This window comes from Cervus canadensis, chromosome 6 (genome assembly GCF_019320065.1).
Source record: "Cervus canadensis isolate Bull #8, Minnesota chromosome 6, ASM1932006v1, whole genome shotgun sequence".
Classification (NCBI taxonomy): domain Eukaryota; kingdom Metazoa; phylum Chordata; class Mammalia; order Artiodactyla; family Cervidae; genus Cervus; species Cervus canadensis.
The window spans coordinates 21,642,135-21,667,555 of NC_057391.1; the positions used below are offsets into that span (position 1 = coordinate 21,642,135).

The 25,421-nt window shown below is 42.6% G+C and overlaps 1 pseudogene and 1 gene segment (V, D, J or C); both read left to right on the plus strand.

The window, feature by feature from the left end:
* The first annotated feature begins 534 nt into the window (after positions 1-534).
* LOC122444189 lies at positions 535-1,248 on the plus strand (annotated as a pseudogene).
* Positions 1,249-13,139: 11,891 nt separating this feature from the next.
* Positions 13,140-24,201, plus strand: LOC122443250. The segment is given in 3 exon segments: positions 13,140-13,338; positions 23,432-23,649; positions 23,815-24,201. Coding segments are annotated over 2 exon segments (399 nt in total).
* Positions 24,202-25,421: the final 1,220 nt, after the last annotated feature.

Genomic DNA, 25,421 nt, shown 5'->3' on the forward strand with positions numbered 1-25,421 from the left:
ATTATTTGACACCTGCCTTAAAAAAAAATTTCTCCACGGCATGTTGACAGAGTCAACATGAATATAACTACTTCAGAGAAATGACTTGGGGAGAGGAGGAAGCACTTTCCATACAGAGGGATCCTTCTCTGACCCATGGGAATCAGGAGACAGACGCGAGGAAGAAACCTCTGACTATTCCATCTAGAAACAGTAAGTGGTGTTTCTTGTGAAGCTAAAGATACCTGTGCCATGCAAAAAATTATGGAAGTAATAATAGAATATTTCCCTAAGCACGCTTATGCTTAGGACTCTCTTCTTAGGGTCCTATGCAATTATCCTGTGTGTAATCCCACAAGCTGTTATCAGGAGGAATAGGTCAGACTCGACTGTGGTGCAATTCTCACGATCACCACCAGAGGGCGGGGCTTCCTTCAGATGCGGTTCCTCGTTGTGTTCAGGAGCTGGTTTCACTTGCCAACTTTACAGCCACAAGACAAAATATTGCTGCTGTGCAGAAAGGGGCTCTCAGTTTCTGAGTGAGGAGCTTCTGGAACATCCGGATGGAGACTAGGTTCGTTAGACTGGTGTATTCCAGGGAACAAGGACCGTTTTCTTTTGCGAACATGCATTCTGTCACTCACTCAGTTCTTCTGATCATCTTAATATTCAGTAAGTAACATTTTATTCTAAAACTTAATGATTTTTCACTTTCCTATAACTGTAGGTAAGTTTTGTTTTTCTTCTCTGACTGAAAACTCCTCTCCTGTACATTTCTATCATAACAAAGTGATTCTCTTGTAGGAGGGACCAATGGTGACTCAGTGAACCAGACAGAAGGCCCAGTGACTGTCTCAGAGGGGGCTCTCATGACCCTGAACTGCACTTACCAGACTGCTGGTTCGGCTCTCTATCTGTTCTGGTACGTTAAGCATCTCAACAAAGCTCCTCAACTCCTCCTGAAGGGCTCGACGACAAACCAGAGGCCCAAGCATGAAGGTTTTCAGGCCACTCTTGTGAAGAGGGACAGCTCCTTCCACCTGCAGAAACAGGCAGTGCAAACATCAGACTCGGCTGTGTACTACTGTGCTCTGAGTGACACAGTGATGGAGGGCTGCAGGGGGAGCTGAGCGCAAACCCAGATGCAGATGGGGCTCCGACTGTGGGCAGACCCGGAAGGGGGTGTTGTTTCTCTTTCAGAGGTGCTGTCAAAGCACTCCCAGCTCTGATACTCTGAGCCAAGGACCTTGGAATTCTTGGATTGCCTGACAGAGGAATCTGGGGCAGGACAGTGTAAGAGGAACCTAAGTGCTTTTCTCCAGAAATGCCTGTTTTCAGCCCATCCACATGCCCCCAGCTGGCATAGAATCCCTTGAAGTGACATTAACTCTTCAACAACAATTCAGATTATATATGCTGAAATATTTCACAATGTGTTAATGAAAATTCCAGGGCTCATTGTTGATGGACGACTGTGTGATCTGGAAGCTAGTCTCTGGTTTTGAAAATTCAGGCCAAGATTGTGTATCCTGATGAGTTTCACCTACAGACACTCCATCTTCAGTGACTGGAGCTTCATTCTCTCTTTCCTTGACTTTTCCATCCCTTCTGGTTGCTCCAGAAATGCTGCTGCCTAAGTAAATTCCAAGAGGAATTTACTGACAAGTTTCTGACAAGGTATTCCTTCTGTCAAGGGCCCTGTGGATCAGAGCAGCCCACTCTGTAAATATTGCAGGTGTTGTGTGTATTGTTTGTATTCATACTGGGTTCAGGATATTCTCTTTGCTAATAACCTCATCTCAGGGAAATGGATGCCAAAGAATGTTCAAATTACCATACACTTGCACTCATTTCACATGTTAGCAAGATTATGTTCAAAATCCTTCAAGCTATGCTTCAGCAGTACATGAACCAAGAATTTCAGATGTAGAAGCTGGGTTTAGAAAAGGCTGAGGTACCAGAGCAGATCCAATATCTGCTGGATCACAGCAAAAGCAAGGGAATTAAAAAAAAATCTACTTCTGCTTCACTGACTACGCTAAAGCCTTTGACTGTGTGGATCACAACAAACTGTGGAAAATTCTTAAAGAGATGGGGATACCCAAGGAAGCTGTATGCGGGACAAGAAGCAACAGTTAGTACTGCACATGGAACAATGGACTGGTTCAAAGTTGGGAAAGGAGTACATCAAGGTTATATATTGTCACCCTGCTTATTTAACTTATATGTGGAGTACATCAGGTGAAATGCAAGGCTGGATGACTCAAAAGCTGGAATCAAGATTGCCAGGAGAAATATCAACAGCCTCAGATATGCAGATGACACCACTCTGATGGCAGAAAGTGAAAAGAAACTAAAGAACATCTTGATGCAGGTGAAAGAGGAGAGTGAAAAAGCTGGATTAAAACTCAACATTAAAAAAAAAACTAAGATTACGGTATTCAATCCCATCATTTTATGGCAAATAGATGGGGAAAATGTGGAAACAGTGACAGATTTAATTTTCTTGGGCTTCAAGATCACTGCAAATGGCGACTGCAGCCATGAAATTAAAAGATGCTTGCTCCTTGGAAGAAAAGATATGACCAACCTAGAGCGCATGTTAAAAAGCAGAGACATTACTTTATCAGCAAAGGTCCATGTAGTAAGAGCTATGGTTTTCCCAGTAATCATGAATGGATGTGAGAGTTGGACCCTAAAGAAGGCTGAGTGCCAAAGAATTGATGCTTTCTAGCTGTGGTGTTGGAGAAGACTCTCAAGAGTCCCTTGGACAGCAAGGAGATCAAACCAGTCCATCCTAAAGGATATCAACCATGAATGTTCATTGGAAGGACTGATGGGAAGCTGAAGTTCCAATATTTTGGCCACCTCATGTGAAGAACCAATTCACTAGAGAAGACCCTGATGCTGGGAAAGATTGAGGGCAAGAGGATAAGGAGATGACAGAGGAAAAGATGGTTGGATGGCATCACTGACTCAATGGACGTGAGTTTAGCAAACTCTGGGAGCTAGTGAAGGACAGGGAAGGACACATACCTGCAACATTTACAGACTGAGCTGCTCTGATCCACAGGGCCCTTCAGAAGGAATATCTTGTCCGGAAGCTCTCCTCTTGGAACTTACTTAGGCAGCAGCATTTCTGGAGCAACAAGAAGGGATGGAAAAATCAAGGAAAGAGAGAATAAAGCTCCTGGCGTGCTGCAGTTCATGGGGTCGTAAAGAGTCAGACATGACCTAGGGACTCAACGACAACAAAAACAGGGAAAATTAATTCATCAATCAGTCATATTTCAGACACGTGGAAAGAGTGTTTATGGCACTTTTACAATGAGCTATCTTGGCAGCAGAGTGAGCTTTTTCACCTGCTCAGGAAACCAGAGAAAGTATCACCCACTCCCAAAGCAGGAACATCTCCACACTCCTCTGCTCATGAGCGGGATGCGGAGCCACTGTGGTCCCTGCTCTGCGTCTCTGATACAATCATGCCATCTGCAACTTTGAGGACTAGACTTTCTGGCAGGACAGTGGTGGGCACACAGGTGGGAAGAGATGGATGTTTTACTACTGGGCAGTCTGTGAGATGTGGCCAGAATACTGAATCATTGTCATTTCATAATTTATAGGCATGTGTGATTTGCTAAGTTTTGTCTGACTCTTTCCAACCCCATGGACTGTAGCCCACCAGGCTCCTCTGTCCTTGGAATTTTACAGGCAAGAATACTGGAGTGGGTTGCTATTCCCTTCTCCTGGGGATCTTTCTCACCCAGGGATCAAACCCTCATCTCCCCAATTGGCAGGCAGATTCTTTATCACTTAGCACCTGGGAAGCTCAATTTATAGACACAACTACTTAAATGCAGAGTTTAATAGTTATAGTAGTTTTATGGTCTTGGCAGATGTAGTCACCGTCGTCACTTAGGGTGGATCTGGACACCCACCTGAAGGTGAGCACTGCCTTCCTCCCTAACATCCTAGAGTCCTGCACACTGAGGGCTGGCCACCTGTGCCCTGGGGGTTCAGCATCTTAATAAACAGACCCAGAAATGGAGAGGGAAATGAAAGAGCAAAAATAAATCTTAACGGTGGGAAAATAAAAGTATTCTAGCTGATTTTATTTCCCTGGTAGTAACTGCTTCAGTTCTCTGCTTTCGGTCTGATCCCTCATTTCACGTACTTGGGGCCAGGCTAGTGGGAGTACAGACAGGGCATAGGATTTTTTTTTTTTTTTGCTCACCTGCTCCTCAATCAACTGAATGCCATTTGAGGTAGGAAATGTTTTCCACATTGTAGACAACCCTGCAAATTTCCAGAATGAATGCTGGAGGGATTCCTGAAAATGCACAAGAGTTTAAGACAATCTAGGTGATCTGCTGAGCCAGAGAGTCCTGCCAGCATGATAGCTTCAACTCAAGATTCTAATTTTAGGGAGAGTGTTGGTTCAGTGACTGGGGCTCTGCACTCACATTGCAGGAGGCCCAGGTTCGATCCCTGGTCAGGGAACTAGATCCCACAAGCCTAAACTAAGACCTGTGCAGACAAAAGAACAAAACAAGCAAAAAGAACAGCTCAGCATCAGATGTGCATTAACAATGATCCCAGTTTTGGGAAGAACTAACAAAGTTCATTATAACTGGTGAGAAAATCTCAGTAGCTGAAAAAGGCACATTTGAAGAAGACTGTTCTTGAGTTCAGCTGACTTAGTCACAGCCGTTGTTACTGGACTGACAACATTGAGAGCCCGTGTAAGGCACCCTCACAGCTGTCTGCAGCCACGATGTCCCCAAGCCTTAAAATGGTTTATGTCATCAAAGAACAATGTTCTGACTTCTTACCATATTATAGTTAGACTTTGCATAAAGTAAACCCAATCCTAGAGAAAAGAACAAGCTATGAAATGACCGCATTAAATCTTCTGCTGGGTTCACTTCACTAGCACAAATAATTGCACAGGGAACTAGACAAACAGGCTGACAGACACTGAGCAAACAGTTCTTTCCATTGAGATTCCTGAATCCCTAATAAATAAATAGAAGACAGATAAATACCACACACATGTCTCTGGAATGAAGAGTACCTGGCTAATATATTCAGCACCTAAACTTGACATTCTAAAAAACAATACTTAGTTGAATTAAAGCAAGAATGTGACAAGAGGTAAAAAGATGTTTCAAGAACCAGGTTACCTAAGTAAGGTCACCTGTGCCTCATGAGGCTAAAGGTGTAAGGTTGCTGTCATCCAGGATGGTCCAACTCTCCCCCGGCCACTCTCTCCCCCAAACCCTGCCTTGCGCTTATTGCTCTCTCTTTCTCTCTTTTTTGTCAACGTTCCTCCCCTTTGGTACAGAGGTCCACAAGTTTTAGGTTTTTCAGGATCTCCGCTCTCCTATTCTGTCTCAATCCCACAGAGAGACAGCTGCACTATTTTTGGTAAATCCCTCATGCACTGGTGCCTAGAAACTGCCTCCAGGAAGTAAGCTGGGCAGTGTTTGTGGTCATATCATCTGTTTTCCTTATCTCGGTGCTACCTGATGTTCAAGGTCCAAAAATAGTTTTCTAGTTGGAAGATCAACTCTACCATTATCAGTGAAAAAGAAGTCACATATTTTACTTTTATTGTGTTTTACGAATCTGTCATTCCTAGATAAATCAGGATAATAACCTTATCATTTAACTACATGTTATTTGACACCTGCCTTAGATAAAATTTTCTCCACGGCATGTTGACAGAGTCAACATGAATATAACTACTTCAGAGAAATGACTTGGGGAGAGGAGGAAGCACTTTCCATACAGAGGGATCCTTCTCTGACCCACGGGAATCAGAGACATATGCGAGGAAGAATCCTCTGACTATTCCATCTAGAAACTGTAACTGGGGTTTCTTGTGAAACTAGAGATAGCTGTGCCATGAAAAAAATTATGGAAGTAATAATAGAGTATTTCCCTAAACACGCTTATGCTTAGGACTCTCTTCCTAGGGTCCTGTCCCATTCTCCTGTATGTAACCCCACAAGCTGTTATCAGGAGGAGTAGGTCAGACTCCACTGTGGTGCAATTCTCACGACCACCACCAGAGGGCGAGGCTTCCTTCAGATGCGGTTCCTCGTTGTGTTCAGGAGCCGGTTTCACTTGCCTACTTTGCAGCCACAAGACAGAATATTGCTGCTGTGCAGAAAGGGGCTCTCATTTCTGAGTGAGGAGCTTCTGTAACATCCAGATGGAGACTAGATTCGTTAGACTGGTGTATTCCAGGAAACAAGGACCGTTTTCTTTTGCGAACATGAATTCAGTCACTCACTCAGTTCTTCTGATCATCTTAATATTCAGTAAGTAACATTTTATTCTAAAACTTGATGATTTTTCACTTTCCTATAACTGTAGGTAAGTTTTATTTTTCTTCTCTGGCTGAAAACTCCTCTCCTGTGCATTTCTATCATAACAAAGTGATTTTCTTGTGGGAGGGACCAATGGTGACTCAGTGAACCAGACAGAAGGCCCAGTGACTGTCTTAGAGCGGGCGCTCATGACCCTGAACTGCACTTACCAGACTGCTAGTTCAACTCCCTATCTTTTCTGGTATGTCCAGCATCTCAACAAAGCTCCTCAACTCCTCCTGAAGGGCTTCACAGCAGACAAGAAGGTAGAGCATGAAGGCTTTCAGGCCACTCTTGTTAAGAAGGACAGATCCTTCCACCTACAGAAACAGGCAGTGCAAGCATCAGACTCGGCTGTGTACTACTGTGCTCTGAGTGACACAGTGATGGAGGGCTGCAGGGGGAGCTGAGCACAAACCCAGATGCAGATGGGGCTCCGGCTGTGGGCAGACCCGGAAGTGGGTGTTGTTTCTCTCTCCAGTGTGCTATGCTAGAGGTCTTGTCAAAGCACCTCCAGGTCTGCTCCTCAGAGCCAATTGGACCTAGGAATTCTTCGGTTGCCCTACAGAGAGGAATCTGGGGGCAGGACAGTTCAAAAAAGGAACCTAAGCGCTTTTCTCCAAAAATGCCTGTTTTCAGCCCATCCACATGCCTCCAGATGGCATAGAATCCCTTAAAGTGACATTAACTCTTCGATGACAATTCAGAAATATGCTGAAATATGTTACAATGTGTTAATGAAAATTCCAAGGCACATTGTTAATGGATGACTGTGCGACCTGGAAGTTAGTCTCTGGTTTTTAAAATTCAGGCCAAAATTGTGTATCCTGCTGAGTTTCACCTGCAGACACTCCATCTTTAGTGACTGGAGCTTTATTCACTCTTTTCTTGACTTTTCCATCCCTTCTGCTTGCTCCAGAAATGCTGCTACCTAAGTAAGTTCCAGGAGGAGAACTTCCTGAAAAGATAATCCTTCTGTTGATGGAACTGTAGATCAGAGCAGCCCACTCTGTAAATATTGCAGGTGTTGTGTGTATTGTTTGTGTTCAAACTGGGTACAGGATATTCTCTTTGCTAATAACCTCATCTCAGGGAAATGAATGCCAAAGAATGTTCAAATTACCATACAGTTGCACTCATTTCACATATTAGCAAGCTTATGCTCAAAATCCTTCAAGCTATGCTTCAGCAGTACGTGAACCAAGAACTTCAGATATACAAGCTCAGTTTAGAAAAGGCAGAGGAACCAGAGATCAAATTACCAACAGCCACTGGATCTCAGAAAAAAGGCAAGGGAATTGAAAAACGTCTACTTCTGCTTCACTGACTATGCTAAATCCTTTGACTGTGTGGATCACAACAAACTGTGGAAAATTCTTAAAGAGATGGGAATACCCAAGAAACCTGTATGCAGGACAAGAGGCAACAGTTAGGACCTCACATGCAACAATGGACTTGTTCAAATTTGGAAAAGGAATACGTCAAGGCTATATATTGTCACCCTGCTTATTTAACTTATATGCAGAGTACAGCATGCCAAATGCTGGGCTGGATGATTCACAAGCTGGAATCAAGATTGCCAGGAGAAATATCAACAACCTCATATATGCAGATGATACCAGTCTAATGGCAGAAGAAGAGAAACTAAAGAGCCTCTTGATGAGGGTAAAAGAGGAGAGTGAAAAAACTGGAGTAAAACTCAACATTCAAAAAACTGAGATTATGACATCTGGTCCCATCACTTGATGGCAAATAGATGGGGAAAAAGTGGAAACAATGACAGATTTTATTTTCTTGGTTTCCAAAGTCACTGCAGATGGTGACTGCATTCATAAAATTAAAAGACTCTCGATCCTTGGAAGAAAAGATATGACAAACCTAGACAGTGTATTAAAAAGCAGAGATATTACTTAGCCGACAAAGGTCCCTATAGTCAGAGCTATGGTTTACCCAGTAATCATGTATGAATGTGAAAGTTGGACCATAAAGAAGGCTGAGCACTGAAGAACTGATGCTTTTGAACTGTGGTTTTGGAGAAGATTCTTGAGAGTCTCTTGGACTGCAAGGTGATCAAAGCAGTCAATCCTAAAGGATATCGACCCTGAACTCATTGGAAGGATTGATGCCGGAGCTAAAGTTCCAATATTTTAGCCACCTGGTGTGAAGATCTGATTCACTGGAGAAGACCCTGATGCTGGGAAAGATTGAGGGCAAGAGGATAAGGAGGTGACAGAGGATAAGATGGTTGGATGGCATCACTGACTCAATGGACAGGAGTTTGAGCAAATTCTGGGAGCTCGTGAAGGACAGGGAAGCCTGACGTGCTGCAGTTCCTGGGGTCGTAAAGAGTCAGACACAGCCTAGGGACTGAACAACAGCAAAAGCAGGGGAAATTAATTCATCAGTCACTCATATTACAGACACGTGGGGGAAGTATTTATGTACTCTTACAATAGGCTGTCTTGACAGAGGAGTGGGCTTTTCACCTGCTCAGGAGACTGGGAGAAATTACCACCCACTCAGCGAGCAGGAGCATCTCCACACTCCTCTGCTCGTGAGCGGAATGCAGAGCCACTCTGGTCCCCGCTCTGTGTCCCTGCTACAATTGTGCCCATTGCACAGAGAGCCCCTCATCTTCTCAGGCTGAACTCCTGTCTGCAACTTCCGGGAGCAGACTTTCTGGAAGGACAGTGGTGGGCACAGCAGGTGGGCAGAGATGGAGGTTTTACTGCTGGGCAGTCTGTGAGGTGTGGCCAGGACACTGAATCCTTGTCACTTCATAATTTACAGGCCTGTGTGTATTGTGTCTGGTGCTCAGTTGCTAAGTGGCATCCAACTCTTTGCAATCCTGTGGACTGTAGCTGCCAGGCTCCCCTGTCCGTGGAAATTTCCAGGCAAGAATACTGGAGTGGGTGCTATTTTCTCCTCCAGGGGATCTTCCTGACCCAGGGATGGAACTCTCATCTCCTCAGTCGGCAGGCAGATCCTTTACTGCTGAGCTACTGGGGAAACCCAATTTACAGACACAACTACTTAAATGCAGAGTTTAATAGTTATAGTAGTTTTATGGTCTTGGCAGATGCACTCACCATCGTCACTTAGGGTGGGTCTGGACACTCACCTGAAGGTGAGCACTGCCTTCCTCCCTAACATCCAGAGTCCTGCACACTGGGGGCTGGCCGCCTGTGCCCTGGGGGTTCAGCGTCTTAATAAACAGGCCTAGAAATGGAGAGGGAGATGAAGGAACAAAAATAAATCTTAACGGTGGGGAGAAAACTATTCTAGCAGGTTTAATTTCCCTGGTGGTAACTGCATCAGCTCTCTATTTTCAGTCTGATCCCTCATTTCATGTATTGGGGTCCAGGCTAGAGGGAGTACAGACAGGGCATAGAATTTTTTTTTTTTTTTTTTTTTTTTTTGGCTTACGGGCTTCTCAATCAACTGAAAGCAATTTGAGATAGGAATTGTATCTGATTTTGGTTTCCACATTGCAGACAACCCTGTGAATTTCCAGAATGAATGCTGGAAGCTAGGGATTCCTGAAAATGCACAAGAGTTTAAGACAATCTAGGTGATCTGCTGAGCCAGAGAGTCCTGCCAGCATGATAACTTCAACTCAAGATTCTAATTTTAGGTGGAGGGTTGTTTCGGTGAGTAGGACTCTGCACTCACATTGCTGGAGGCCCAGGTTCGATCCCTGGTCAGGGAACTGGATCCCACAAGCTTAAACTAAGACCTGGCGCAGACAAAACACAAAAAGAACAGCTCAGCAAACAGTTGTGCATTAAAAATGATCCCAGTTTTGGTAAGAACTAACAAAGTTCATTTTAACTGGTGAGAAAATCTCTGTAGAGATTTGAAGAAGGCTGTTCTTGAGTTCCAGAGAAGACAGTGGCTCCCCACTCCAGTGCTCTTGCCTGGAAAATTCCACAGACGGAGGAGCCTGGTGGGCTGCAGTCCATGGGGCTGCTAAGAGTCAGACATGACTGAGCCACTTTACTTTCACTTTTCACATTCATGCATTGGAGAAGGAAATGGCAACCCACTCCAGTGTTCTTGCCTGGAGAATCCCAGGGACGGGGGAGCCTGATGGGCTGCCGTCTATGGGGTCACATAGAGTCGGACACGACTGAAGTGACTTAGCAGCAGCAGCAGCAGTTCTTGAGTTCAGCTGACTTAGTCACAACCATTGTTCCTGGATTGACAGCACTGCCCTGAGAGCCCGTGTAAGGCGACCTCACAGCTGTCTGCAGCCACAGTGTTTCCATGCCTTAACATGGTTTATGTCAGCAAAGAACAATGTTTTGACTTCTTACCATAATATAGTCACACTTTGAATAAAATAAACCCTATCCTAGAGGAAAGAACAAGCTATGAAATGACCCCATTAAATCTTCTGCTGGGTTCACTTCACTAGCTCAAATAATTGCACAGGGAACTAGACAAACAGGCTGACAGACACTGAGCAAACAGTTCTTTCCATTGAGATTCCTGAATCCCTAATAAATAAACAGAAGACAGATAAATACCACACACATGCCTCTGGGATGAAGAGTGCCTGACTAATATATTCAGCATCTAAACTTGACATTAAAAAAAAAACTTAGTTGAATTAAAACTCTTGCTTTAAATGTGACAAGAGTTAAAAAGATGTTTCAAGAACCAGGTTTCATAAGTAAGGTCACCCTTCCCTCATGAGGCTAAAGGTGTGAGGTGGCGGTCATCCAAGTAGGGTCCAGGCCCCAAAGGAGGCCCCTTCAGGGAGGTTTACCAGACTCATTGGGTCTTCTCTCTTTACTTACAGATCAGTACTCAGTCCAGGATTCACAGTGACTCCTCCCCCCACCTCTTTGCCCTCATCTCTCTTCCTCTCTCTCTTTTGCCCACATCTCTCTTCTCTGGTACACTGGTCCACAAATTTCTAGGTTCCTCAGGATCCCCAAAATATCATTCCATCTCACAGTGAGACAGTTGGGCCATTTTTGTTAAATCCCTCATGCACTGGTGCCTAGAAGCTGCCTCTGTGAAGAAAGCTGGGCAACGTCCTGGCTCATCTCATCTATTTTCTTTACCTCTGTGCTACCTGATGTCCAAGATCCACCACTTGTCTCATATATTTTTTCCAGTTTGCTAGTTGGAAGGTCGACACTACCTTTATCAGTAAAAAGAAGTAACAGCAATTTATTTTTTAATTCTACAAATATGACATTTTATGATGGATAGGGTAATAACCTGCTCATTCAACCACACATTATATGAGATCTGCCTTAAATGACCAGGTGGCTCAGATGTGTAAAGAATCCGCCTGCAATGTGGGAGATGCAGGAGACTCTGGCTCAATCCCTATGTTGGGAAGATCCCCTGGTGGAGGGCATGGCAAGCCACTCTAGTATCCTTGCCTGGAAAATCCCATGGACAGAGGAGCCTGGCAGGCTGTAGTCTCTAGGGCCACAAAGAGTCAGACACGACTGAGCGACTGAGTCCAGCACAGGGCACAGGGATCATTCATTCACCTGATCGTTCAGCCACACATTGTTTGAGACCTGACTTAGATAATGTTTCCAACATCATGTAACATTCCAACATTCCCGCAGCATGTTGGCTGTGCCTTGAGGATGAATAGAGCTAATTCAGGTGAAGGTCTTGGGGAGAGGAGGGAGCACTTTCCATGCTGAGGGGCTTTTCTGACCCATGGGAATCATGGAGACATATGTAAAGAAGAAACCCTCTGACTATTCCTCCTAAAAATTCTTCACTGGAATTCTTTGCAAAGCTTGTGATATCATATGGCACAGAAAATAATGGATGTAATAATGGAATGTTTCCCAAAGCAGGTTTGTGTTTAGGGCTCTCCTCTTAGAGTCCTGCCCCATTCTCCTGTGTGTACCCCACAAAGTCTCATCAGGAGGACTAGGTCAGGAGTAAGTCAGGATGAGGAGAGTGAAAAAGCTGGCTTTAAACTAAGCATTCAAAAAAAAAAAAAAAACCAAAAAAACAAAAAAACACTAAGCATTCAAAAACTAAGATCATGGCATCCAGGCCCATCACATCATGGCAAATAGATGGGGAAACAATGGAAACAGTGACAGACTTTAATTTCTGGGGCTCCAAAATCACTGCCAATGGTGACTGCAGACATGAAATGAAAAGACACTTGCTCCTTGGAAGAAAAGCTATGACCAACCTAGACAGCATATTAAAAAGCAGAGACATTACTTTGCTGACAAAGGCCCATATAGTCAAACCTGTGGTTTTTCCTGTAGTCATGTATGGATGTGAGAGTTGGACCAAAAAAGAAAGCTGAGCGCCAAAGAATTGATGCTTTTGAACTATGGTGTTCAAAAGAGAACACCTTGGCTCTTGAGGGCCCCTTGGACTGCAAGGGGATCAAACCAGTCAGTCCTAAAAGAAATCAGCTGTGAATATTCACTGGAAGGACTGATGTTGAAGTTGAAGCTCCAATACTTTGGCCACCTGATGTGAAGAGTCGACTCATTGGAAAAGACGCTAATGCTGGGAAAGATTGAAGGCAGGAGGAGAAAGGGACGGCAGAAGATGAGATGGTTGGATGGCATCACCGACTCAATGGACATGGGTCTGAGCAAGCTCCGGGAGCTGGTGTTGGACAGGGAAGCCTGGCCTGCTGCTGTCCATGGGGTCGCAAACAGCTGGACACGACTGAGATACTGAACTGAACTGAGGTCAGATATGACTGTGGTGTAATCTTTAACATCACCACCAGAGGGCGGGGCTCCTTCATATGCGATTCTTTTTTGTATTCAGGAGCTGGTTTGACTTGCCTCCTCTGTAGCCACAAGACAGATGACTGCTGCTGTGCAGAAAGGGGTCCCCATTTTCTGAGTGAGGAGCTTCTGTAACATCCAGCTGAGACTACCTTTGATAGATTTGATGTTTCTAGGGAACAAGGACTGTCCCCAGATGTTTTCTGCCACTCACTCAGTTCTGGTCATCTTCTTAATACTTGGTAAGTAGCATTTTATCCTAAAATGATTTCTCATTTTCCTATGATAACAGGTCAGTTTTATTTTTCTTCTCTGGCTGAAAACTCTCCTCCTGTACATTTCTACTATAACGAAGTGATTCTCTTGTAGGAGGGACCAATGGTGACTCAGTGAACCAGACAGAAGGCCCAGTGACTGTCTCAGAGGGGGCTCTCATGACCTTGAACTGCGATTACCAGACCACGTATTCAGATCCCTATCTTTTTTGGTACATCCAGCATCTCAACAAAGCTCCTCAACTCCTCCTGAAGGGCTCAACAGCAGACAAGACGGTAGAGCATGAAGGTTTTCAGGCCACTCTTGTTAAGAGGGACAGCTCCTTCCAGCTGCAGAAACAGGCAGTGCAGACATCAGACTCGGCTGTGTACTACTGTGCTCTGAGTGACACAGTGATGGAGGGCTGCAGGGGGAGCTGAGCGCAAACTCAAGGGGAGCAGGAAGCTGAAGTCAGGAAGAAGTATAGTCTCTCCTTGATCAGAGTTTAGTTTACGTTTAGAGTTTTTCAGGAAAACCAGTCAAGCTCAAGTCTAATCCTAGAAACTCAGGAGGCTGGGAATTGCTCTACAGGGATAAAAGGGTGGATGTCAATCTTAAAGAAGACCCAAGCTCAATCCCCAGAAGCACCCCTGTTCAGCCTGAAAGATTCCTCTCTGCTCTAGACTGACCTTAAAAAATATATATTTTTCTCATAATATAAATGGATATTAGATGCCACAGAATTAGTAGTTCATTAGAGAAAATAAATAGGTGATTAAAAGCGCATCACCTGAATCATCATCATAAACCAACACAGAGGTACCAGGCAAATCACATAGCAGTCTGCGAGTGGCTGAGACGTAACGCTATTGAGGTGCTGTTTGCAGAGAAAGCCTTTGAACCGGAGCTGCTGCAGCCGTGGGATGAAAAAGCGTCTGTGACTTTTGAGTGGCCATGTTTCTTTTATTACTTATTTGTTTGTTTTATTTTTGGTCCGGCTGGGTCTTTGTTACTTACTGACCTTGGGCTCTCTCCAGTTGCAGCGGGTGGAGGTTGCTCTTCACTGTGGTGCGCGGGCTTCTCACCGCGGCGGCTCCTCTTGGTGCGGAGCGCGGGCTCCCTCTGCACGGGCTTCAGTAGCGGCGGCGCACGGGCTCAGTAGCCGCGGCACGCAGCCTCTAGGGCTGCATTTCTGATGTAAGGAAATAAGGATGTTTGGTCTGGTGAGCTTGTACTCATTTTGGCTATAGGGTGGATATTTAAAAGTAAGATTATTTTAGCACACATTATTGATTCCTGTTAGACACATACAGCTGGACAAATTTTGTCCATCAGGAAGCTTGCTGTGATTGCATTAAACAGACAAGGAACTTTATCCAGTGTCAATTTCCACAGAAACCCATGCCTTGGAGTGTAGGAAGAAAAGTTACGAAGATTGAGAGTAAACACTTTTATCTTCCTGTATGAAAGAAAAACTTGCGAGCTTATTTCGCTGTAGATTTGGGCTGCAGATCCCTACCCCCAAAAGAGCTATACAAAAATGGAGGACTATTTGTTCTCAGAGGTCACTATAATCATAGTAAATTGTTTTTGTCACAAAACGTATGTCTATCCTAGATGCATTGACTGAATATGCATGCAGCCCTGATGTAATTGTTGTTAATTTAATTACAGTATGGCAACCCACTCCAATATTCTTGCCTGGAGAATCCCATGGACAGAGGAGCCTGGTGGGCTACAGTCCATGGAGTCACAAAGTCAGATATGACCAAGTGACTTTCCAGTCTAAATAGGCAGCTTACAATCACCAGCCACATCAACAAGCCATGACATGATGCAGGCAAACTGGTATCAGCCAGTTACATCTCCTGTTCTGATGCAGAAGCGTCTCACAGTTCAGTCACTGTGCGTGTGCTCTCAGGCACAGGTCAGGCATCTACTCAGAGGAAGAACTTCCCACATGGGGCTCCCTGGCCTGCTCAGAGCTCTCATAGCCTCTGTCTGCCTTGGTAAGGCTGGTAAGGATGACCGCCAGCAGACTCAGCTCTGCTCAGCTCCCGTGTGAGAGGTAGGGCAGGTGATTATTGTCTGTTGGGGTTAGGAGAGTTGGTTAACTGGCAGAGGAATTAGAACTCTTAATCCTCTGTTTGTTCCTTGAAGCTCTCTGAGTTCCACCAGGAGAATCAGCCTCTTCCTCTCTGTCTCTCTCTCTCTCCGTGTATATATATATATACTTTTTTTTTTCTCTTCTCTCTAGGATCCATCATGGCCCAGAAAGTAACTCAAAACCAGTCAGAAATTCCTGTGCTGGAGAAGGAGGATGTAACCTTGAACTGTGCATATGAAACTAATAGTTATACTTATTATTTATTCTGGTACAAGCAACCACCAAGCGGGGAAATGATTTTCCTTATTCATTAGCAGTCTTTCAATGAGCTGAATACAACAAAAGGTCAGTATTTTTTGAACTTCCAGAAAGCAACGAGTTCCATCAGCCTCACCATCACAGACTTACAGCTTGAAGACTCAGCGGTGTATTTCTGTGCTCTGAGAGACCACAGTGATGCCGGTGCCTGAGGGAGCCCCACAGAAACCTCAGATGTCAACATGTGGAGTCCCCCAGCTATGAACACCTTCGTGAGATTCTCATAAGGACAGGAACATGTAGAGGGGTTAGAAGTGAAAACCTCACTGTAAGGAAAATGCTATCTCTTTGGCTCAGAGAGCGTATCTCAAAGAGTTATTCATTAAAAATACTTTTATCTTCAATTCTTTATCTTGCATCATTTGCCAAATTAAAAAAAAAACTTTTAAATGGTGATTTTATTGAAGCATGAAATTTGGCTTCAAAAAATTCAATAGTATTTGACTAAATCTGCATCTGAGTTGTTAGAGATTTAAGTTCACTGCACAAATATTTATGCATTGCTAAGTCTGGCCATCATTGTGGGTCTGAAATATCTCTGAAAGGACACTTCTTGGAGCCTCCCTGTGCCCTGCCTCACCTGTGCCGTGAATGACTCGGAATGATGTGCATAGAGTAACTGTTACCACAAACCTTCACCCCAAGGGGAAACAAAACCCTACAGTTTGCTCAGAACTAACCTCATCACCTGGTCACATTCTCTATATGTGATTACAAAGTTATGTATGTTTAAGGTAGAAAATAGAATATGCAAAGAAGGAATGCTAAAAACAAAATAACTCACCAATTTTACTAGTCAAAAAAACTCTCTTAGAGATTCATACCTTATAGGATATTTCTATTCTGAGTTTTTACCTGACAGTATATTGTGAAATAATTATTTCACAACAATATTTACAGGTCAACATCACACATTCTAATGGTGATATTCCAATGTGTGATTTTATCATAGTTTTGGGCTAATTCCATTTTACTATCTTTTTAGATTGTTTTACTGACTGTAGTAAACAATACTGGAATAAACACAAAGGTATTTGGTGATTTTCTTGATGACTCCTAGGAGTTTAATAGGAGTTTACCATTAAATCTTTCTGATGTGGCTCCCTGCTCGTTTCTGTGACCCTGGAGTATAGACCATTTTCACTCTGCAATTACTGAACAGTCATATTTTCCTTGTTTCACAAAACTCTTTTATACAAAGGCTTTGCTTTATACTTTAGTCCCAGTTAACTCCAGATGGCTTCAATTTTGGATGATTTTGCACCACGTATGTGCAGAGTAGCTGTCATATAACATTTAAAAGAGTTAAGTCTTTGCACTATTCTTGGTGACATTAGGTGGGAATTAACCTAGTGGGTTTGCTTTCATCTGGAATTCCAAAAAGGAAGACACTACTCTTCCTTGTGTAAGGATGTTCTATCCCTATTGTACAAATAACAATGATCCCAATAAAGAGCAACTTTCCAGAAAAGAAAGTATAAGTGTGTGTGTGTGCATGACACGCAAGTGTGTGAAGGAGAGAGAAAGATGAGAGAGACAATAGACTTACATAGCCAAGTCATCAAGTAATTAGTTAAAAGAGTTGAATTTTGTAAAACATATTGGAAAGAAGGAAGTAAAGCCAACTAGAGACCAACTTTTAATGAAGAAAATAGATGTAAGCAGTTTCAAGGAATAAATCAAACATGTGAAAGAAGAAAAATGTATCCTAGAATTGACTCTTTGCAATCCCATTTTTTTGCAGGTTCCTCTGTCCATGGGATTTCCCAGGCAAGAATGCTGGAGTAGGTTGCCATTTCCTTCTCCAGGGCATCTTCCCAACCCAGGGATTGAACTTGCATCTCCTGCATTGGCAGTCAGATTCTTTACCACAGTAAAGTGAGAGAAGTTGTTATTGCAACCTAGTGTGAGCCTCAAAATCCTCCAGACTCCAGGGGAATATTTCAAACTCTCTGAGTCAATCCTTTGACTCTCCTCTAACTTGAGGAAGATTGAAAAAAACACACACCACCACAGCTTCACTTTTTTCTATTTTGTTTTTAATATTTTAAAAATTTATTTGGCTGTGCCAGCTCTTAGTTGCAGCACATGCGATCTAATTCTCTGTCCAGGGTCAAACCCAAGTCCCTAGCATTGAGAGTTCAGCGTCTTAGCCACTGCACCACCTGTGAAGTTCTTATTTATCCTAACTCTTCAGTGAATTTTCAGTTTCCTCATGTATCATTATTGTGCAGAATAGGCTAAGGAAAGCTAAAAAGTGGGCTTTATATATGTTTTGCAAGTGTCTTCAAGCATGTATTGTGGTCTCTCTCCATGAGTTCTCACGTACTGCAGGCTGTCTTCAAAGCCCAAGACAAAAGGGATGTTGCAATTAATATGCTTTTATGTATCTACATCTATATCTATAATTATGTATTGTATTTTTCAGTAGCTCAGTCATGTCCCACTCTTTGTGACCCAATGGACGGCAGAACACCAGGCTTCCCTGTCCTTTGCTATCTCTCAGAGCTTGCTCAAACTCATGTCCATTGAGTCAGTGATGCCATCCAACTATCATCCTCTGTCATCCCCTTCTCCTCTTTCAATCTTTCCCAGCATCAGTGTCTTTTCTAATGAGTCGGTTCTTCACATCAGGTGGCCAAAGGACTGGAGCTTCAGCTTCAGCATCAATCCTTCCAATGAATATTCAGGACTGATTTCCTTCAGGATTGACTGGTTTGATCACCTTGTAGTCCAAGGTACTCTCAAGAGTCTTCTCCAACACCACACTTCAAAAGCATCAATCCTTCGGCACTCAGCCTTCTTTATGGTCCAACTCTCACATCCACACATGACTACTGGAAAAATCATAGCTTTGACTATATGGACCTTTGTTGACAAAGTAATGTCTCTGTTATGACTATAACTGTGAGCTCCGTAGGGTCAGGAAATGTGAATGCATTGTACATTACACAATACATAGAACATAGTGGTTGCGTATTAAATATTGGTTGACTGAAGAAGAATTAATTCATAAAATCAACAGATATAGAGCTTCTACCCTTTGGATGCTGTTAGGTAATTGTGGATCTATTTTTTCTTGTAGTTCATTTCTCATCACCATAAGAATACTTCTGTTTATATGTGTCATAAGTTCCCTTTCTGTTTGAACAGATTTTCTTCACATGGTACTATTTTCAGGCTTGCAATGAAATTAAATGGTCTCCCTCCTGTTGGCATAGACAGAGCCATCTTAATCACCTGAGTGAGTCTATAGTGAGGTATATCGACTTGCTCTCTTGTAAACTTGGAAGTCCCTCTTATCAGTGATTCTTCTAGATTTCAGCCAATGTTAATGTACCCCTGCATTACCTCTTTCTTGCTTTCATTTCTAGACTTTTTAATTTTTGAATTTTAGCCTCAGATATTTACTTGCTGTGGCTAAAGATATGAGTCCTATTAAGCTAAGGATGGTAGTGGGCAAGGAGGGAGCAGTGGTCCATACTGAAAGAAGGTCATAGTTACCTTCGTTCTCTTTGAGCCCCAATACTTTTCCTTTCCATCCTAATTTCTAGGGTTCAAAGAAAATGACCTTTGTATAACAGGTAGGCTCCATACACTAGATTTTGCCCATGAGTACAACTGGATGGTGTCAAACTATCTGTTTCTATTTATCTTTACCATTGCCATGACATGTTCTGCTTCTTTGTATATTTTTTCTTTCAAATCTAAAGACCTAGTTTAGGGATAAATACTCTGCAATTGGGAGTCCTAGCCTAAGACAAGAAAAGTGCCTTTCTGTTTTTCCAGTTCCTGTTTTCAAGGGCTGACTTATTTTGATCAAGAACAATTTTAAGCTCCTGGATTCACAACCCTTAAGAAAATTTTTAGAAAGTGTTATCCTCAATTGTAATATTTGTATTTAAGGAATTGGTATTTAAAAGACTCTGCCCCTGGGACAGTAGAAAGAAGAATTACTACATCCTTGGAGAAATGAGCTATTTGACCTTGGAATGCTGACTGTGAAAAAAGGTCAATGGAAACCTGTAATTTTAGCAAAAAGTAATAACAGAAGGAGGGAATTTTCATTCTTGGGACAATTTGTAAAGAATGTTCTCTTCTTCAAGAATCACATGCTCAATTATAGGAAAGAAGTTACAGACAAGGAAGGAGATTCTGACGTTTAGCTCAGTTTGATGACTTAAAGATTGATAGGCATTTTTGTCAGAGAACTTTAAAGTTTAAAGTAATGTGAATGTTAGAAATTTCAGTTATCTTCAATCATAAGACAGATGTAACCATTTTCTGAATCTATACTAGAAAACATTGCCCTGTAATACATGATAGAGGATTTCAGAGGTGATGAATTGAGAAGGGCTTGGCTTTTTACTACAATTTTAACTTTACTCTTTAGGTAGAGAAATCACACTAAGTATAAAAAGGGAAAGCCACAGGCTCAAAGAACGAATTTTTTTTCACTCCCCTATAAGAAGTCTTCAATCCACACTTTGGTAATGCTGCTTTGAACTAGTTACTTGATAACAGCAAATAGGTAAAGCCTGAAACAAAGATGATGACACAGCCCTTTAAAAAATATTAAAAACATATATACATTATAAAAGTTAGCTCAAAATGGATCATGGACTTAAATGTAAAATATAAAACTATGCAACTCTAAAAAAAACATAAGAGAAAAACTTCAGGCTTGCAGCTAAGTAAATCTTAGATTTGACACTGAAAGCATGATACACTCACACACACATGCACACACCAAACTGAATCAAAATTAAAAACCTTTCCTCTGTAAAAGACCCTGCTAAAATATGAAATGATAAGTTACAGAACTGGAGGTGAAAGTGAAAGGTGCTCAGTCGTGTCCGACTCTTTGCGACCCCTTGGACTATACAGTCCATGGAATTCTCCAGGCCAGAATACTGAAATGGGTAGCCTTTCCCTTCTCCAGTGGATCTTCCCAACACAAGGATCAAACCTAGGTCTCCTGCATTGCAGGTGGATTCTTTACCAACTGAGCTATGAGGGAAGAAAACGAGCATTGGATTCGAACAGGTGTTTCACCAAAGAGGGGATATATAGATTGCAAATTAGCACCTGAAAAGATGTTCAACAATGTTAGCTATCACAGAAATGCAAATTAAAGCCACAATGAAATATCACTACACAAATCTCAGTGGGGCTAAAATAAAAAATAGTGATAACACTAAATTCTGGCAAACATGTGGGAAAAACTCAATCACTCACAAATTACTGATGAAGATATAAAATGATACGGGCATTCTGGAAAATAGCTTGGAAGTTTCTCATAAAACTAAACATGCAATCACACATTTGGACACTTATTCTAAATAAATAAAAGATTTTATTCACATAAAAACTTGTACCTGAATATTCATAACAGCTTTATTCACGGCAGCCGAAGCATGGAAACAACTGTGTCCCTCAGTGGGTTACTGGTTAAGCAAACTGTGGAACATCTACACCATGGAATACTATTCAGAAATGAAAAAGACCAACAAGTTGGATACATACAGTAACTTGGATAGATCTCATGATTTTACTACTTATGCTAAGTGAAAAAAATCTCATTGGCTACTTCTATATAATTCCATTTCTAGGACATCGTTGTTGTTTAGTCGATAAGTCTCTCCTGACTCTGCAATCCCATAGACTCCCACCAGGCTCCTCTCTCCATGAGATTTCCCAGACAAGAATACTGGAGTGGGTTGCCATTTCCTTCTCCAGAGGCTCTTCCTGACCCAAGGACTAAACCTGCATTTCCTGCAGGCAGATTCTTTTACCATTGACCCACCAGGGAAGCCCTTCTATGCCATTCCTAAACAACAAAATTGTATGGATGAAGAACAGATGAGTGATTGTCTGGGGTTAATGATTAGGGAAGGGGGTCAGTGTGGCTACAAAGGTGTGCATGGCCTAGGGAAAACTTGTTATGATGAAGCAGTTGTGCATCTTGATTGTGGTGATGAACCTATACATGTGATATACATGAATACATGAATCTATACATGTGTAAAACTGAATAGAGCTACACACACGTATCTGCATGCAAAACTGAGGAAATCTAAAAACTGAAACCTGTGGATTTTACTAATGTTAATATCTTGATTTAGATACCCTGGAGGAGACCAGGTAAAGAGTCCTTGTACATTTTTGGAAATTTTCATGACTCCATAGTGATTTAAAATTAAAAATATTTTTAAAATGACATGCAATTTTCATAAAGTTCACAACTGAAAATCGTCTCTTGAGCTTCATTACACATCACTCAACCAGCTTTTGGATTCATTTAGTGTCTGTTCTACAAAGAGCTCCTGCATTTATCTTGCAATTATCTTTCCCATCTTCTTTCTGAGATACACATTCAGAAACAAAGAAAAGCTGCCTTCTAACTATGATTGTAAGAGAGCTTGCTAAGTGTGTAAAATGAATTATATGAAAGGATGCTAAGATTGATATAAGTTAGTTCAATGACTTTTAAATCACTGAGAAATTACCAAATTTTCAAATAAAAATTCCAAGAACAACAAATTCCAAACACTGTTAGTGTAAGAACTTCTGTGCTGCTTATTCTTTCTTGTCACTGAGTGGGTAAAGGATACAGTGACATCAAAACAGTGCAGCTGAGAGCTGATGCTCTTTTTCCGCATTGAAGCTAATGGGGTTGGGGCAGAGTGTGCTGTTCAGACAAGTCTTAAGAGAGCTCCTATAAATGGTGGTCAACTCCACAACATAGACACACGTTCAATGACAAAATCCAGTGGGGTGTCATAGAACCAAGCAAATTAAGCAAGGCTAGTTTTGCTATAATTATCTTCTGCTACCCACTCTGCCCTGTGACTTTCTGACCCTGTCTGATGTCTATATCGGAGAGCTCTTCTTTCCCTCTGCCGTGATCACCTGTTCTGTCCTCCCAAGATCTATCAAGTTCTTGACCCTGAGTTTTAGTTATGCTTGGTCCCTGAAGCCAGGCATAAAATTATTTGAAGAAATGGATTTCTTAACTTATATTCCCAATTCTCTGTCAAAGAGCTTTCCAGACAGATGCACAACTATTCTATCCCTCTGCTTCTCTAAGCACTCTGGTCTTTTTAAGGTCTCCCCTGCTGAGACTCTTGTGTACTGTAGAGGGAAACACAGTCCATTATACCAATACCGCTGCTACTAAGCCCCTTCAGTCGTGTCCGACTTTGTGCGACCCCAGGGACTGTAGCCTGCCAAGCTCCTCTGTCCATGGGATTCTCCAGGCAAGAATACTGGAGTGGATGGCCATGTCCTCCTCCAGGGGGTCTTCCCCACCCAGGGATTGAACCCACGTCTCTTACATCTCTTGCACTGGCAGATGGGCTCTTTACCAGTAGTGCCACCTAAGAAGCCCCATTACACTGATGCTTGGGCTCAACTCCCATAACCCTTGATAGCAGTTTAGCTTTATAGTAAATCCAAGGAACAATGACATGATTAAAATTGCAGGCAGAGAAGGCTTTTCTGATTACTGCTTTAGACCTCCGTGTGCTGTGCCCAGCAACATAAAAGATGTCCTTCCCTCAATATTTGTCTTTGTAGGTGGCATAGTTGTCTAGTGAGATGTTTGTGTTTGTGACCACCAGGGGGCAGTGATTCCATTCCTTTCATTTTCCCAGTGTCTTAAAAGTCAAAAGCATGAAGCTACTAGAGGATTTGTTCGTGATTGGCTGAGCCCAGCAGAAAGGCTCTCTTGTGCATTAGAGAAGAACTAAGACACAGGAGCAGCTCCTCAGGGGAGAAGATTTGGAATCACTAAAATTGCATCAAGAGTGAGGTGGCAGGATGGAGAACATGCTGGAATGTGCATTCATGGTCTTGTGGCTTCAGCTTGGATGTAAGTTGCCGGTTAAGAGGTGAGAACTTACGGGCACATTTTTCCAAAGACGGGGAGGAGAGAGAGAGGAGTCTAGACACTGCTCATCCCAGGCTTTGTGTTGGGATTTTAAGCACTGCTGAACTGAAAGCTTTGCGCTGTTTCTGACTTTGTTCTCCTGAACAGGGCTGCGTGGAGAAGACCGAGTGGAGCAGAGTCCTCAGACCCTGAGAGCCCAGGAGGGGGGCAGTCTCAGCCTCAACTGCAGCCACACCGTCAGCAGCTTCAGAGGGCTACAGTGGTATAGACAAGACCCCGGGAAGGGCCCTGAACTCCTCTTCCTTCTTTACTCAGCTAGGGATGAAAAGCAGAAAGAAAGACTGAGAGCCACCTTGTTAAAGAAGGGAAGTTCTCTGCACATCGAAGCCCCCAAACCCGAAGACTCAGCCACTTACCTCTGCGCTGTGCAGACACAGTGCTCCCCAGGCACCTGCAGACCGTACCCAAACCCTGAGGCTGCAGCTCTAGAATAAGGGTGTCTCTGCTGTTTTCCTTCCTCCCGAGCACCCAAAGCCTCTTCCCAAGTGGTCTATGGAGAACGAACTCTTGTGACGCAGCCAGACAGCAGAGATTACTGGGCATTCTGTCCAGGATCCTAGACAGTATCCCCCGTGTGTCCATGGAGCAGGCTGCTCTTTTAAACAGCCCAGAGCTTTGCCCGTGTAGATTTGAAAGGGATAGTGGTGGTATGGAGTCTTGGTTTCCAGTCTTGGGCCCCTTGAAAAGATACCACAGTAATGTACCTTCTTCCCTAAAATAATTTTTTTGGCATTCTCTTATAATAATCTGGCCACACATCTGTAAGAGAATCTTTCCCATTTTAATATACTCTCAAAGGTCATATCTCCACCAGCCCTATTACTACATTTCTCTTCTCCTTAATAATCAAGTTAGTTGACTGTCTAGACTTACTGTACCCTCCTTAAATCTGACTTCTATGAGCTTTACTCCGTGAGAAGCTCTCACTTAAACCAGTGGCTTTGGTGGTGATAAAGCCAATGATTGTTTCTCAACCTCATCTCATCTGAGATTCTCACTTTTTCACCCTTTTTAAAAATAAAATTTCTTTTTTTTTAATCAAAATAATACTCTCATTTAGTTACAAAATCAAATAGCACTCTCTTTTTCTTCTCACTCTTCCACATAGTCTATTTTTGCCTCCCCAGAGGAACCACTTTTTATTCTCAGGTGATGACACTGACATTTATCTCCATATTCAAAATGCTTCTTGGCTTTCTCTTCTCTCTCTCTCTGTAACTGAGGTACAACACATATAATAACGTGTACAAAACGGAAGCTTAGAACTCAATGAAATTTTGCACTTGTTAATATCTACATGCATAGTGTATATTATCTCTGGCTTTGTTCACTCAGAATAATATCTTTGCAATTCACTAGTGTCACTTTGTGTATGTCTTGTTTGTTCTTTTTTTAATTGATGTGTAGAGTTCCTCTATATGAATATCTAACAATTTAATTATCCATCCTCCCAGAAGTAGATATTTGGGTTGTTTGGATTGATTACAGTCTTGTGCTATTGTGAAAAAACCTGTGTGTGAGGGAAAAAAAAAAAACAGATTTTTTTCCTTCTTGTGTAGGGAAAAACCCAGTTCTGCCCTATTATGTCCTTCTTTCCTATGAGTCTCCTTTACTACTCACACAAAACATTTCTGGTCAACAAATGTGTTTTTTCCCATACCAAGCAATTATCTGCAATCCCACCTGAGTATCCT